Here is a 17130-nt window from a genome sequence, read left to right on the forward strand (position 1 = left end):
CTACTCAGGGCCATCCAATCTCTGTACTCCCAAAGCGAGAGCTGTGTCCGGGTCCTCGGCAGTAAGTCGGACCCATTTCCGGTGAGGGTTGGCCTCCGCCAGGGCTGCACTTTGTCACCAATACTGTTATATACATGGATCGGATTTCGAGGCGTAGTCGTGTGGTAGGGGGTCTGCAGTTCGGTGGACTAAGGATTGCACCACTGCTTTTTGCAGATGATGTGGTTCTAATGGCTTAATCGGTCTGCAACCTTCAGCACTCACTGGATCGGTTCGCAGGCTGGGATGAGGATCAGCACCTCCAAATCTGAGGCCATGGTTCTCAGTAGGAAACCGATAGACTGTCCACTTCAAGTAGGGAATGAGTCCTTACCCCAAGTGAAGGACTTCAAGTATCTCGGGGTCTTGTTCTCGAGTGAGGGAACAATGGAGCGTGAGATGGGCCGGAGAATCGGAGCAGCGGGAGCGGTACTGCAGTCGCTTTACCGCACCGTTGTGACGAAAAGAGAGCTGAGCAGGAAGGCAAAGCTCTCTGTCTACCGGGCCATTTTCGTTCCTACCCTCACCTATGGTCATGAAGGATGGGTCATGACCGAAGGAACGAGATCGCGGATACAAGCGGCCGAGATGGGTTTTCTCCGCAGGGTGGCTGGTGTCTCCCTTAGGGATAAGGTGAGAAGTTCAGTCATCCGTGAGGGACTCGGAGTTGAACCGCTCCTCCTTCGCGTCGTTCGGGCACCTAGTAAGGATGCCACCTGGGCGCCTCCCTAGGGAGGTGTTCCAGGCACGTCCAGCTGGGAAGAGACCAAGGGGTAGACCTAGGACCAGGTGGAGGGATTATATCTCTTCGCTGGCCTGGGAGCGCCTTGGGATCCCCCAGTCAGAGCTGGTTGATGTGGCCAGGGAAAATAAAGTTTGGGGCTCTCTGCTGGAGCTGCTACCCCCGCGACCCGACCACGGATAAGCGGGAGAAGATGGATGGATGGATGTATTGATTTCACTGTGAAATTCTAAATTACAGTATTATATTGTGAACATTACAGGTAAAGACTGTAAAGTGGTAAAACAGTAATTTATTGTAAAATATTACAGCTAAATATTGTGAAATCATGGTAATATTTTACAGTGTATTTAACAAAAAAGTGTTAAAAAATCCAGAATATGATTTGTATTTGATATTCTTCAAAGTAGCCCCCTTTTGCCTTGATGACAGCTTTGCACACTCTTGGCTCCTCTCAGTCAGCTTCATGAGGTCGGCACCTGGAATGGTTTTCAATGACGTGTGCCTTGTCAAGAGTCAATTTGTGGAATGACTTGCCTTCTGAATGTGTTTGAGACCATCAGTTGTGTTGTGCAGAGGTAGGGTTAGTGCACAGTAGAAAGCCCTATTTGACTACTGTTCAAGGTTCTTTGTCAAACGAACATAGCTACAGTGTAGTTATGTCAATGAAAATCTTATATAGTGCAAGTAAATAGTAAATACAAGAAGAAAAATAGTTTAAAAAAGTGAAATAGTGCAATAAGAGTCTATATGCAAGTCATTGAAACATGATATATTAGGTAAATAGATAAATAATTTTGCAGTAGCAGCCAGATGAATATTGTGGATGTTGTTTCAACAGTTCAGGTGTTTAACAGTCTTATTGCCTGTGGGATGAAACTGTCCCTGAGTCTGGTGGTTTTAGTCCGGATGCTGCGGTAGCGCCTGCCAGACGGCAGCAGGCAGAACAGTTTGTGGCTGGGGTGATGGTCTTTTATAATCCTGAGGGCTTTCTTCCTGAGCCGCTGGGAGTAACGCCCCGTCTACACTACAGGCATCGAAAAATGCTTTCACCGCTTTGCCCATTCACTTGAATGGGGTGACGTAGTTGATTTTGAATCTTCGCCGAACTGCATTGTGGGGAGCGGAGCGTGGCTTTGCAAGCATCGTGAGCATCAAAAGTTGAGCAATGTTCAACTTTTGAGGCTCGATGCTTGGCATCAGCCAATCAAATCCCGTTTATGCAAATCCCGCCAGTACAAGCGCTAGCCAATCAAACCGCGTGCAAGCTGGGAGAGCCAGACCGCAGTTCATTTCCTCATATTCCAAACGAGAAATTACGGTAGCAAATCACCCGGTTCTTTACGACCAGAACTATTGACCGGGATAAAAACCGGAGGAACCAGGCATGGAGGGAGGTGGCAGAGACAGTGGGTGAAACTGGTAGGTTTTCGCCTGTTTGGGGATTTTATATCCAGTTTACTTCGTTTTAACATTGCTATTGCTTTGTATGTCGGGGGCGGGAGACTCATGTGATTGGTTGTTGGTTGCCTTGGGCGCGAGAAATCGCCAAGCCTCAGACACGCCCAGCTTCAAGATTTTGTTATGCCTGTAGTGTAGACGGCCCGTAAAGGTCCTCCATGGATGGCAGCTCCGTCCTGGTGATGTTCTGTGCAGTTTTTACCTCTGTAAAGCCTTACGATTGAGGGCGGTGCAGCTACCGTACCAGGCCGTGATGCAGCCAGTCAGGATACTCTCTATGGTGCACCTGTAGAAGTTGCAGAGTATCCTGGAGTCCATGTTGTCCTCCTCAGTCCTCCTCAGCCTGCGGAGGAAGAAGAGCCACTGTCGAACGTTTTTGGTGATGGTGGTGGTGTGAAGAGTACATGTCAGGTCCTCAGTGATGTGGACACCGAGGAACCTGAAGCTGCTGACTCTCCACCATTGTCCCATTGATGGCGATGGGGGCGTGTCCCTCTCTCTGCTGTTTCCTGTAATCCACAATCAGCTCCTTTGTTTAGCTGACGTTGAGATGGAGGTTGTTATCCTGGCACCAAGATGTCAGGTTTTCGACCTCCTCTCTGTACGCCGTCTCGTCAACGTCTGTGATCTGGCCGATGACGGTCGTGTCGTCAGCAAACTTCACGATGGTGTTGGAGCTGTGTGTGGCTACGCAGTTGTGTGTGAACAGGGAGTAGAGGAGAGGGCTGAGCATGCAGCCTTGAGGGGCTCCGGTGTTGAAGATCAGGGTGGAGGATGTGATGTTTCCCACCCGCACTGCCTGGGGTCTGCCCGTCAGGAAGTTCAGGATCCAGTCACAGAGGGCGCTGTTGAGCCTGAGGTCTCTGAGCTTGATGACCAGCTTGGAGGGCACAATGGTATTGAAGGCTGAACTGTAATCAATGAACAGCATTCTCACATATGTGTTCCTCTGGTCCAGGTGTGAGAGGGCAGTGTGGATGGTGAGGGCTATGGCGTCGTCTGTGGACCGGTTTGCTCTGTAGGCAAACTGCAGGGGGTCCAGAGAGTCAGGGAGGGAGGAGGTGATGAAGGTTTTGACTAACCGCTCAAAGCACTTCATTATGATGGAGGTGAGTGCTACTGGGCGGTAGTCGTTGAGGCTGGTGATTTCTAATCCATATTATGGCAAGAACCACTCAACTCAGTGAAGAGAAACAACCGTCCATCATCACTTTAAGAAATGAAGGCCAGTCGATCCGGAAAATGTCAAGAACTTTGAATTTATCCTCAAATGCAGTCACAAAAACCATCGAACGCTATGATGAAACTGGCTCTCATGAGGACCCCCCCCCCCCCCGGGAAAGGAAGAGCAAGAGTTATCTCTCATGCAGAGGATAAAAACACGAGAATTACCAGCCTCAGAAAACACAAATTAAAGCACCTCAGATTAGAGCCCACATAAATTATCACAGAGCTCAAGTAGCAGACAATCTCAACATCCAATGTTCAGAGGAGACTGCGTGAATCAGGCCTTCATGGTCCAATTGCTGCAAAGATCCACTACTGAGGATGAACAACAAGAAGAAGATAATTGTTTGGGCCAAGAAACACAAGGATTGGACATTAGAAAGTGGAAATCTGTACTTTAGTCTGATGAGTCCAAATTTGAGATTTTTGGTTCCAACGTCTGTGTCCTTGTGAGACGCAGAGAAGGTGAGCGGATGGTTTCTGCATGTGTGGTTCCCACCGTGAAGCACGGAGGAGGAAGTGTGATGGTGTGGGGGGGGGCTTTGCTGGTGTCAATATTGGTGATTTATTCAGAATTCAAGGCACTCTTAACCAGCATGGCTACCACAGCATTCTGCAGTAGCCAGCAAATATAAATCATATTCTGGATTTTTTAACACTTTTCTGTTTACTAGACAATTCCATATGTGTTCTTTTATAGTTTTGATGTCTTCAGTATAAATCTACAATGTAGAAAACATTTCAATAAATAAAAAACTTAGAATTTGAAGGTGTGTCCAAACTTTTGACTGGTACTGTGTATAAAAACTTAAAGGTGGGTAGGTAAGTTTGAGAAACCGGCTCGAGATACGCTTTTTGTTATATTCCATGGAATGCTCTTAACATCCCGATGGCAATGAATATCTTAAGTACTTTGACAAAAAATCCATTAAAACATTTAATCTGTGGAAGCCGTAGTACTGTAAAAAGCACGACCAATCATTTTAGCCGGCCCGGCTAAAATAACTGGAGGCCTACCTGCCTGTCAGCCTTCCATCTGTGCACAAACTTATCTCGTGCCCTCATTGGTCATGTGCGCGTTTGTGTGTGTAGGAGGAGGGGCTCTGTAAGGAAGTGGCAGATTTTTTCCGGTTGTGTATTTTCAAATTCTAACGCACTCGAGCTGGTTTCTCCAAAATTGCCTACCCCACCTTTAAAGGGGGGATGTGATATATAAAAATAGGTGTGATAAGATGGTATTTCATGTAAACATTACATTTTCATGTAAACATATAAGATAAGGTATTACAAATATTTAATTATTATAAATACAAAATAATATTGTGTTAACTTGACACTTCAAGCCTAACTATAAGCTTGCAAAATATGTGTATTTAGGTCTTTAGTGTTTTCTCCTTTGTTTCCACAGTGCCATAAAAGGCAGAGGAGCCAAAGTGCGCACAGTAAAACAACATGAGAGCAAAGTGAGTTGGTCGATGGCCACTGTATAATTTGCCCTACTGATTTGAAGAAAAATTGTATTACCAATAGGCGCTTTCACATCGCAGTACTTTTCCCACAAAGGTTCATCAGAACTTAGTTCATGAGAACTCTTTAGTTCTCATGAACTAAGTACAGATCGCGTTCACACCGGAATAAATCCCTGGGGGAGGATTAGGCAAATGAAGCCGCTGACGTCACTTCTTCTTCTTCTTCTGCTTTGGGTGTACTGGCAGGCCGCAAACAACTTCACGGCGTATACTGCCACCCGAAGTCCCCGGACGGAAGTCCCCGGAGTTGGGGACTGGCTTCAGTAGAAGCTGCTGGGACTCCCAGCAGCTTCTACTGAAGCCTTCCGAGTAAATCGCCAGAACGCCGACACCTCCTCATCTCCACCACTCCCATGTTTTCTTTTGTGTTGCCATAAGTTAGTCTCTCTGCGTTTGTGCGCTATGCCATTGCGATAATAAAATGGCGGCTTCACAAAACTTTTTGGGAGTTTTACGGGGCGTGGTTTGCCATCCGCCCAGCCAATCAGAAATAGGAACCTTTTTCTCCCACGAAAGTTCCTGCTCTCTAGAAAAGGGGGTAAAAAGGTTCTCATGAACTAATTTTAGTTCCGGATTTGTTTGGTGTGAACGCAACATTTCGGAACTATATCGGAACTAAAGTGGGAAAAGTACTGCGGTGTGAAAGCGCCTAATGTGATAAAATGTTTGAATGATGAACGTTTTCTTATCCTCTGTTTTGTTGAAATCCAGAAAGGTTCGTCTAATGAGAACACAGATTCTCCCAACCTGTCAGCTATAGACAGAGCTAGCTTCCTGGAGGGACTGCAGCTAAACTATGGTAAGTCAGCTATATCATTATAAAGTGTGTGTCACTATTTCATTTAAAACACACTATTTGTTTTCGAGGGGTTTAATAGGTTGGCACATGGAGTATAACTAGCAACAGTAACAAATCTGAGAAATACCTAAAAATGCAAAGAAAAGCAAATTTAACAGATTATGATTTGAAAATAAAAATGCAATAAAAGTATCATAGTGCAGTAAATACAATTCTCTCTGTTAGTAAAGATAAAAGGAATAAACCATTTGAATTTAATAACTTTTTAATTCCAAGGATTTTTGAAAGCCCAACACAGCACTTTCATATGGTTGCTGCATTATAAATTGGAGATTAAACTTAAAAAAAAGACAAAAACAGGATATTATCTCAAACAAGTGGTACATTCCAGAGAAAACATTTACGAGACAAAAACTTGTAAACATACATCACTTGCCTTTCCAAAGTTGGAAAAACCTAATCACACCTAAGAACAATAGACTAACTCTTGTGTTTCCTAGGCAACCCTCTTCACAGCACTGCCTTGGAAGAAGATTTAAACGTTGAGGAACAGGTGAACGGAGGAAAGGCTGGGAAAAAGGAAATTCCTCAGACGTTGAAGGCTGCTGGTAAACAGCGTGGAGCAGAGGAGAAGAGGAAGGAGGTGCAGAGGGATGAAGAGGGGAAGGAGGAAGAGGAGAAGAAAAAGAGGAGGAGTGCTGTAAAGACGTCTGCAGCGAGGTGAGCTCACACAGAAGTTACATCCCACTCACAGAGATCATGATGAATGTCCTGTTCTCCCATTAAAGTATTTATCTGTCTCTGTGTCGACAAGGCCGGAGAAGAATCAGCTGGTGAAGAAAGGCAAGAAGAGAAAGAGCGGGATGTCATGTGACCCCGAGCCACAGGTAAGGATGTGAACCATAAAGACTTTCTCTATTTTTATCCCGTTTTTCAAGTCTATACAATCATTGTCAATAAATATCAATATTCTCTTTACGCCTTCTGTAGTACAATGAAAGCACACATCAATGAATTACAGTTTTTGTGGACAATACAGAGGCATTGACCTTTAAACCAGAGTCCTGCACGGGTCTGATTTTCAAGACCCGCTCCCGCCCCGCACCCGCGACATGCAATACCAAACCCGCCCCGTCACCCGCACATATTGCCAATTAGTTCCGCAAACCGACCCGACCCGTCGGCACAAGATCCGCAAACCGACCCGAACGCGCATATCCTATGAGCAATGAAAACATGCAATTATTATCACACGCAGTTGCATATTTGGTTGAAAAAGCGTGGGATGTTGGTTATGTTCTCCATCTAGGATGACACCAAAAGTCTCCAAGACGTTGGATTTTGCTCTTGAGGAAGAGTTATTGACAATGCTGTATTCTCCGCTAGAGTGCTTCACCTCAGCCATTTTGAATGTGGCGCGCTTAGCAGCAGAGGTTATGATTATGCGCGGTCCCGAGGGGGAGAGGTCTGAGGATTCAAAAATTAAATTATTATTATTTTAATATATTTATTATGCAACACCCGCGACCCGACCCGCATCTTCTTTGTTTTACCCAGAACCGAACCCGGAAAAAAATGTTTAAAAAAATACCACCCGCGAATCACTCTTTTTGCGGGGTACCCGACCCGATGCAGGACTCTGCTTTAAACATGCTATGAAATAAATGATGAACAAGAGCAAGGTTATGGGGGTGTACCTCAATGATACTCAAACCAGGGGGGTATATATACAAAAAAAAAAAAAAAATAGACACAAAAATCAACTTTAGACGAATGATGATTGTACTGGTGTGACATACCTTAACCATCTTAAAAATATGATCAGCAATGAATCCACTCACCCACGGTAGCTTTTCCTGGTTGTATCTGTAAGGGAAACTTCTGTGTAGCAATGCAGTGGGAGTCACCGACTCAGGAAAGAGACACGGGAAGAGCAGGAGCTTTGATGTCAAACACTGATGGTTTATTTAGAGCTTCGGCCGGAGAATTCACATCACAAGTCACAGCAGCCACGATCTGACTGCACGGGAGAGTTGCCGCGTCAATTCTGAAGAACTCTACCCCAGACCCATGTATTTAGCTAGTTCCGAGAGCATCAGCAACATGCTGCATAACAAGATAAAATCATAACCCCTCTATCAGCTGACGTCAACAGGCAGGAACATAGAATCATAACACCTCTATCAGCTGACGCCAACAGGCAGGGACAGGGAGACAGAACACTGAGAGCACAGCAGCCAAGGTTACGAGGTGCGTGCGCTCAGTCAGGACAGTTTGAACTGATAAACTGGGTCAAAGTTATGGGCCTTGGAAAATATTTCCCAAACAGTATCCACATTTTAGTAATGGCTTCTTGGTAGCAGCACTTACTCAATTACTGCCTACAACATCCTCAATCAGTATATAATGCATTTTTGCTGAGCTAGTGCTGGTTAAAAAAAATGTTTTATAAATGTAAATCAATATTACCAGTATTATTCTAAGGCAAATTAATTGTATTACATATTGTAGTGTTAAATATGTTTTCTACGGTAGATTATATATACAAGCTCCTGTCCTTAACAGCTCTTTAACCTCACTTGCCAACTTTGAATTATCATACCTGTCCGCCATGGGACAGTCTGAAAACACGCAATGCATTCTGGGCTGGTTGAGTCCAGTAAGCTTATGTCTCATACGCAGACATTTTTGCTAATGTATTATACATCCATGCTTTCCTCGTGGACGCAAAATCCACATACATTCAGAGTGTATTACATACTCAAATGTACGTCAGTGTCAGTGTCTCCAATACCAAGGGTAGTGTCTGTAGTTTACAATAATTGTGATAATGACGTTGTGAGAGTAGCATTAGATAATTAGGAAGGGAACTTTTTGTATCAGTAATCGAGTTGAAAAGGTATGACGATGAACTGTTTCTTGTTTTTTCCTCCTTAGGAGCCGTCTGACTCTGGTGGCGCTCATCAGCTGTCCTCTGAGGAAGAGGATGGGGGAGAGGAGAGGAGCTGGGTATGGACTAACTCCTGGAGTCAGATACTTGCATCAGCAGCCAGGAATGTCAAATTAAATTGTGACTTTTTCTCATATTATTGACTCAGTGCCCAAGTCCAAAGACGGCCAGGTTCTATCGTTTGGGCAGAAAGTCTTCATCGGAGAAGTCGAAATCTAAGAAGTCTTCATCAGGTAAGAGAAAAAAGTGTTACGTTTCAACCCTGTTAAAAATAATGTTTTGATATTTTGAGAGTAATACTTATGTGCTCTGGTGTCAAGAGATGGATACGAATAATATAATAATATAAAACAGAAATCTTAAAATATGTTTTTTTACGAGATATATTAAAATACTGTAAAAAGAAGATAAATATAAAATATAAAAATTATAATAAAGATAATATTAAATCTTCTAACATACAAAGAAATATATTTAAAAGGTCATATAAAATACTTTAACAATAACAAAAATATATAATAGAAAATGTTCAATAAAAATATGAAAACAATGCTGTAAAAACACTATAATAAGTAAATCAATATAGGATAGGAAAGTAAAATAGAAATGTGAAAAGCTGCTTTTAGAAAAAATATAGAAACAAAACATTCAAATAGAAAACTGAATAAGGTAATATAACAAAAACATAAATATAGAATAAAAAAATACCTATATAAAAACTAGTAACAAATATATAATAGAACATTTACTATATAAATACTGTAAATAGAACATAAATATAGAGAGTAAAAATAAAACTCTAATACTACAACAAATAGGTAAAATAAAACCGTTTTTTAGAATGAGAATTAATAGCACCCTCATATCCAAACCTTTCCTATGAAGCTGGAGCTTGGAGGCCTTTAGCTTAGCATTAGCTAGTTTTTTCCAGTCTTCATGCCAAGCTAAGTTTAGTTAGCTGTTTCCTGGCCGTGGCTTCATATTTAAAATCATATATTTCACAAACATCTGCATCGTTCTTCTCATCTAACTCTCAGCAAGAAAGCATTTTCTTTTAAGGTGATCCATATTCAATATTTGCTGCATTCTGCATCCTCAATCAGTATGTACAGCAAACTGAAAAGCTCTTATTACAAATTCAACCAGTTTGTGACAGTAGTTGAGACTTTTATTTTATTATACATCACAACATATATTGTGCACGAGATCAACGCTAATGCCCCGGATCATTTTTAGGCAGTGCATCTCCTGAACCAGAGACGGCCAGCACTGATAAACAGAAGAGGCAGAGGGGGGGCCAAGGGGGGACACAGTTAGAGGTGGTGCTGGAAGCCTTCCTGGACTTCTGTGACCAGTACAGGTAAACTCCAGTCAAATCATTTCACCACCAACACTCCTTACAGTTTAATACTTTTTATTGCAAGTTTTGCAGTTGAAGAAGTGAACCTTTTGCGTTTGTGTTTCAGGGAGTCTTTGGAGTCCAACACTTTGAAAGAGTGTGTTGATTCTTTCTCCTCCAATGTGGAAAATCAGCTCTTAGAAAAGGTCAGATAACAGAATGTAGTGCAGAGTTACAACCATATTTCTAACTGTTGAGGCATTTTTCATTCACATAAGAAATGACAAAACTGTTGTAAAACAGGAAGACAGTGCTCTGTTTTTTTACAGCTTTTGAATAATTATTATCTTTAGGCAAATATGCATTAATTCCACCGAAGTATTTTTTCCTCATAAAATAAGCGTTAAACATCAAAACAGAGGTGAACAAAAAATGAATTGATATCAGGATTTTAATCAAAGACATATTCTGTACAGGGTTTCCCACACATAGACTACTTGGGTGGGCCGCCCAGGTATATTAACCGCCGCCCAAGTATATTTCGCGACCCATTTAGTTTTTCGTTTTTTTTAATATATTTTTTTTTTTTATTCGTCCGTGACCACGACGCCATCTGCGATCGATTAACTTGTAGACAATGATCCCTCGCTCTACGCCTCCTGTACCCAGTCCCAGACTGGCCATCGGGAGGACCGGGGGGTTTCCCGATGGCCTGGCATGTTAAGTGGCCTGCCTCACACAGGGTGACTGGCTGTCTACATGCTGTCATACAGATCATAAATCAAAGCCCTTGATTGGTCTCTGTGTGTCCTAACCTCAGCTCAGGTGAGGTAAAGGACTCCGAGTGTTTAGATAGTTAACTTAGTCTAAGTTCTCAGTGGGTCTCAAACGGTTTGGTCACCATTGATGTAAACACACATTTCCATTTGAGAGGGGAGTGATTAGTCAAATATGCATGAATAAAAAATAAAAAGTGAACTAGGTGAAAAAAGGCAAGATACACTTTTAAAACTTGTTGAGAGAAAACTAGTCTTTGCTGCTGCCTCAAAGAGGAGAAGGGAGGAGAGGAGGGAGACAGGAGAGGCTGATTCAGGAGCACAGACACACTCACAACTATAAATGAACCAAAAATAAATAAATAAACAAGTTTCAGTGTTTTTTTCATATTGGAAATGGTATGTTATTGGTTATGGCCATGAATTTATGATTATTGAAATGTATACAGTTCTGTTTCATATAGGTGTTTCCATAGATCTAGTCTCTTTATTTTCCCCTCAAAATGCACCAGATTGACGCATTTAAAAATCTTACCGGGGGAGCATGCCCCTGGACCCCCTAGAGGATTTGAGGTCCACCCCCACTTAAAATCACATTGATAGGTTTCTAAATACATTTACCATTTAAAAAAAAAAAAAAAATAGTAACCCATTTCCATATGTTTATATGTGGGTAGTAGATTTAAACTATAGGGCTATCACTATGGTCCCTGCCTGTACCTGTTCGCTCTGCCATCGTGTGAAGGGTCTGCTAACAAGCGACCAACAGAAAGGTTCATGTTGTTGCACGTCACCTCAACCCCCCCGCTACCACCTCCCCCCAAGTATATATTTCAGATCTGTGGGAAACACTGCTGTATATTCTTTGTGTGTTTTTCCCCCAGATCTCTACTTCCAAGGAGCTAAAGGTTTTAAAAAGAGAAAACATAAAGGTAACTATGGCAACCAGCTTTAAGCAATGCTAACAGAATGGCTTTTGCGAAGTTGACCTATCACTTTAGTCCATTACATTTTGCACAAGAGGTCATTGGTTGTTGGCCTTCAGTGACGTGTCGCCCAGGTCCCTCCCACCTGGCGAGTGGAGGATCCGGATTGGTGCGGTACCGGGCATGGCCACCGATAACGCCACTTGGCCCTTGAGACAGAGACTATATTTTTTGAATATATCTTTATTTAACTAAAGAACACCTGGTGTTGTGTTGCTTCCCCTTCCCTTAACGAGCTGGGATGTAACAGAAACTAATCAGATAACAGATTGTTATAGTGGCACAGGCAAGCAGGGGAGGTAACCATTTAAACAAAAATAACTTGTTGTGTTTCTCCCAAGGCTCTGCGCCCTACCTTGCAGTGAGCAAAGAGCAAATCTCTTAAAGCGTCCCATTATGCTTTTTTGGGGTTGTCCCTTTCCTGTAGTTCCTGTGTGAGAGTGGGACCCGTATACAGACATGCGTATTAGCCTTAGCAGCAGAGTCCACTACTCTCCTCCACATAAAGTTACACACACAGTCTGGTGGAAACACTGTTCTGACAGTGTACACACACCCTAACATTACACTATATTATTATACTGTGTTATACCAAGTATTATAGCGTTATACTGAACACCCATTATTTTCCAATAATGAGCATTTCTCCAAGGAAAGTTCTACTCCAACATGACGTTAACATTGTATGGCTTTCAATGAACTGTCTCAACAACTAATGCCATTTATCCCACTCTTGGCACAATTTATCTGAACTTTGGTGATGCTCTGACTCGTCATGTATGCTCTGTATTTCATTATCAGCCCAAAATTATAATTTACATATTGCCATGATCTGTGTGTGTGTGTGTGTGTGTGTGTGTGTGTGTGTGTGTGTGTGTGTGTGTGTGTGTGTGTGTGTGTGTGTGTGTGTGTGTGTGTGTGTGTGTGTGTGTGTGTGTGTGTGTGTGTGTGTGTGTGTGTGTGTGTGTGTGTGTGTGTGTGTGTGTGTGTGTGTGTGTGTGTGTGTGTGTGTGTGTGTGTGTGTGTGTGTGTGTGTGTGTGTGTGTGTGTGTGTGTGTGTGTGTGTGTGTGTGTGTGTGTGTGTGTGTGTGTGTGTGTGTGTGTGTGTGTGTGTGTGTGTGTGTGTGTGTGTGTGTGTGTGTGTGTGTGTGTGTGTGTGTGTGTGTGTGTGTGTGTGTGTGTGTGTGTGTGTGTGTCCGGTGGCTTCTTCGATCCGTACAAAGACACAGAGACTGTTGGATGCCAAAAATGAGCTGATGAGGTGAGAGGCGGTTCAGATGCACCAACACATCAGTTTTCATTCTGATTCCTGTTAAATGTTATAGTCTAAAAGATTACAAATATTCCCTTTGAAAGAATCTAGTAATAAAAACCGTTAACCGTCGACAGTGAGGTCCATAATTTGCACATAAATGTATTTTCAGTGATATTTTCTAAAGTCAGCTCTTTTTTTAATTCTTATCTAAGTCTGTTTTTTGTTCATTTCAAATACTGAAAAAAGTATTTTTAAATGTTTTGGTGGAATCAAACGGATCCCACTTACCCTACGACGACAAAAAGACATGGTCACGGTATAGAAAATAAAGATATGATTAGTAACTTTAATGCATATGATTGATTTAAATATTTCAACATAAAAATAATCCTGTATAAATGGATATAACAGGGGAAATAAAATACAGAAAAATACATTTGTAATAAAAACTGAAACGGGGTGAAACCTATGTTCTTTAAACTACCTTTACTTCCTGTTAAGGTTACTTCCATCCTTAACTCACAATGACTCCTCTTTTGATTGGTCAGGGGGGAGAGGCAGGTGTTTTTGCTGCAAAAGGAGAAATCTGAACTTAAAGCACGACTAGCTGATCTGAGACGAGGCCAAGCCTTCCTGCACGACATCAGAGAGCTCAACACACAATACCTGGACTACCGACACAAACACCCCAAAGAAAAAGAGATGGTATACACACAACTTTAGCAAATCAACCTACATTTATTTTAATTGATGTTTTTTAAAGCATTTTAGAGGGGCCCCATTATGCTTTTTGGATGTTTCTCTTTCCTGTAGTGTGTTATATCGATTTCTCTGCTTGTAAATGGTCTGCAAAGGCTAAAATGTTAACTTCTCTCTTCGGCCCCCCCCCCTGCATGAAACGCCTCCATTAGACTTCTTTCTTACTTCTTTAACATAGTGACATCACTACGTAACACTTCCATTTCTATTGGCTAGCGCACCGACACATTGTATGTGATAGGCTAAGGCCACGTTTACACGGAGACGAAAACGAACCGATGTCGATATCAAAAAAGTCTACACGTCCACACGGAATCGGCTCAAGAAACGTGTCCGTCCACTAGGGCTGTGCATCTTCACTGGTCTCACGATTCGATTACGATTATCCTGTCAACGATTCGATTCAATTCGATATCCCGATGCATCACGATTCATACCAATGCGTAGCATCCTCAATTTTCTATATTACTGCACATGGCTTATTTTTCATCAATGCATACATGCAGTAAATACATATGAACTCTCTTTTTATTATTTAGAAAGTGCTTCAGAAATCAATAACATAAATGTCTTGACATTAATTTATAAACCAAAATAAATGAATTGTATAGGTCTAGCCTCCCTATATCTGTGTGTGAAGTTGTTCCATCCTCAAAAACAAAAAAATAATGCTTCTGCAGTCAAGCTGCAGCTTCTAGCAACGGCCTTCTGTTAAAGAAAGGACACTGAATGTCCTGAATGTGGCATCACACACAGGACTTGAGTCTGAACACAGCAGACAACAGGAGTATTTACAACAGCATATAACAACTAAAATACTGCATGTGGGTGCACACTTACATTCTCTGTCTTACTGTTACATAAATCCCATGAATGTATGGGATTAAGTTAGCTTCATTATATCTCAGTGATTAAGTGAATAATAAAGTTTCTATCGGGTCACTATCAGCCTGTCACTCATTATTTTCAGGGCGGGGTTTGGAGGAACAGAGGAGACTGTGATCGCGGAAGCTTTTTTCCTCCTGCCTTCACAAACTTTACACACATATATATCGTCTGAAAATTGCTAGAGGACATTCATACTTTGAAATCCAAGACTTAATTAAATCCACCAAAAACCTGACATTATTGTAACGCGATTATTTTTGAAAAACATAAATCCCTGTGCCGCAGCGACACGGAGTGATTCAGAGCGGGTCCTTCCTGCTGTTGGTTCTGGACTGGTGTTCTTGTGTTGGTGGATAAAGCAGACTGCTCCGTGTTTGGTGTTGCTGTGCCGCTGTCACGTCTGTTCCCTGATCTCTGCGTCACCGACCAATTTGATATTAAAGTGACAGAAAAAAAACCGTTATAGTAAAGCCGCGGCCAGAAAATCAGGAAGCAACGTTACTACGCTATAATCGATTATCTTCCGTCACTGCATCGATACCGAATCGTCCACGTCCGCATCGCAATGCATCGTAGAAACGATTATTTTCAACACCCCTACCGTCCACACGAGACCGCTCGACTCGCTGGAGACGCTATAGTACATATGCCTGGCCTGTAAGTGGCGCTGTACTTCCGCCACAAAGCAGCGAAGAAGACCCCCGAGCATGGTTGCCATGGTTTCCCTTCTGTTTATTCTCCGCGGTGGATTTAGCAACATGTAGTTCTCCATGTCCACTTGTTGCTGATGGTTGTGGTAGAGGAGCTGTAGATGTTTGCACTAACATCTGTAGCATGGTCAGTAGCGTCTGGAGCACGAAAGCAACGGTGTGATCCGCCATTGTTGTTGGCGAAACACATGACGCAGGGGTGAGCAGCAGAGGTGGGGAGAGGTGGGGCTATGGCGTCATCGTTATCAGGAAATGATCGTATAGGACGTACACACAGCCGTTTGGCCCCCCAGAGCGTTTTGTCCGCAGATCTACCCACCTTGGGAGCTGTTATCGTTTGAGACCTCCTTTTCCGCGGTTCCTTTACGGCCTCGTGTGGACGAACCGTCCACACGATAGAGAACTGTAGTGGATACAACCCGTTTAGTCTCTGTGTAAACGTGGCCTAAGTGGTAGGACATCTCTAAGCGGTTGACCAATTACAACAGAGCCAGTCAGCTAACCAATCAGTTTCAGACAGAGGGTGAAAAGAGGTGCTGCAGTATGAGAAAAATAAAGAGATTTTTCAACATTAAAGCATGGAGACATTTCACAGTAGAGGCACAAAATACAAATGTGAGCATAACAGGGCCCCTTTTAATATAACTGACTGACACTCCTTTCCTTCTTCCCCCTCTCCTGCAGTATGGTGCCTCCAGCTTGCCAGCTCTGCTATTAGAGGCCAAGAGTATTCAGGCAGAAGAACTTCAGCCAAAAGGAAACAATGAAGAAGAACAAAACTAAGAAATAATGCACTATACCCCACACACAGACATTTCTTAAACCAGTAAATGGAAAAGCGACATTATTTATTTTTGTGTTTATACGATTATTTAGTTTGGCCACTTGTGGAGATAAATGTAACGGTGGGAGACAGAAGGAAGGAAACGTAGAGGATCCCCAGATCGAAATATAATCTTGTTCGGTAACCTTACTAATCACATTAAAATACCTTGAACCACTTGCAGGAAGTTTTGGTTATGTGGTTTACTGGTTTTGTGTTCAAAGTCATGTTTTAATTCTTCTAAATCATCTTTAAATGTAAATGTTACAGTACCCTACATTTAAAGTGTTACTCCATCCAAAATAAAAAAACAGACATTTCTCCAGAACTTCTCTTTCTTAGAGCTGAATGCCTACTCCAATAGAAAATTCTAAATTGAGAAAAAATACTGGATTTAGATTTTGGGTAGTACGAACCTTCCTTCTATTGCATGTCGTGTTTGATAGTTATATTGAGCATACTGCGCTATAAACCTCTGTGATAATATACAGTATGTGGTAAGTGCATCACTGTAATATTTCTGACAAAATGTAACAACATATAAGTGGACCTCTGTCTGACACTTAACCATTTCAGTGTCTCCAGCATTTCAGTTACTCTGGTTCTGTAGGAGCACTGCAGTGCACATCGTGCTGCCTTATTTTGTGCTACTTGTAATTTGTATAAGTCTTTTTCTGCAGCACTAGACCAAATAACCAAACAATAATCAAGCTGCAACAGAACCAATGCATCCAAAACCTGTCTAGTGGCAAATATTTGACAAGTGACACACCCCTTCCCATTTTACATACATATTATGAGAAAACTCAAAAATAATGATTTAATTTCTTAAAATACTAACACAGTA

The 17130-nt window shown here is 42.2% G+C and overlaps 1 protein-coding gene across 2 annotated transcripts in view; it reads left to right on the forward strand.

Annotated features, from left to right (window-relative positions):
• The window catches only part of cenpu (centromere protein U), a 30168-nt gene that overhangs the window by 12912 nt on the left and 126 nt on the right, over positions 1 to 17130 (forward strand). The window contains exons 2-13 of one of the 2 annotated variants that reach the window (XM_034222821.1): positions 4878 to 4932; positions 5710 to 5797; positions 6298 to 6517; positions 6612 to 6684; positions 8735 to 8806; positions 8896 to 8980; positions 9984 to 10107; positions 10214 to 10292; positions 11747 to 11793; positions 13047 to 13109; positions 13652 to 13808; positions 16145 to 17130. The exon at positions 16145 to 17130 is cut by the window's right edge and continues 126 nt beyond it. In XM_034222821.1, coding sequence (XP_034078712.1) covers positions 4878 to 4932; positions 5710 to 5797; positions 6298 to 6517; positions 6612 to 6684; positions 8735 to 8806; positions 8896 to 8980; positions 9984 to 10107; positions 10214 to 10292; positions 11747 to 11793; positions 13047 to 13109; positions 13652 to 13808; positions 16145 to 16243 — 1162 coding nt within the window. In that variant the 3' untranslated portion in view covers positions 16244 to 17130. The remainder of the gene's footprint in view (positions 1 to 4877; positions 4933 to 5709; positions 5798 to 6297; positions 6518 to 6611; positions 6685 to 8734; positions 8807 to 8895; positions 8981 to 9983; positions 10108 to 10213; positions 10293 to 11746; positions 11794 to 13046; positions 13110 to 13651; positions 13809 to 16144) is intronic. The other variant, XM_034222822.1, reaches the window with a different exon arrangement.

Source organism: Gymnodraco acuticeps, unplaced genomic scaffold, assembly GCF_902827175.1.
Source record: "Gymnodraco acuticeps unplaced genomic scaffold, fGymAcu1.1, whole genome shotgun sequence".
Lineage (NCBI taxonomy): Eukaryota > Metazoa > Chordata > Actinopteri > Perciformes > Bathydraconidae > Gymnodraco > Gymnodraco acuticeps.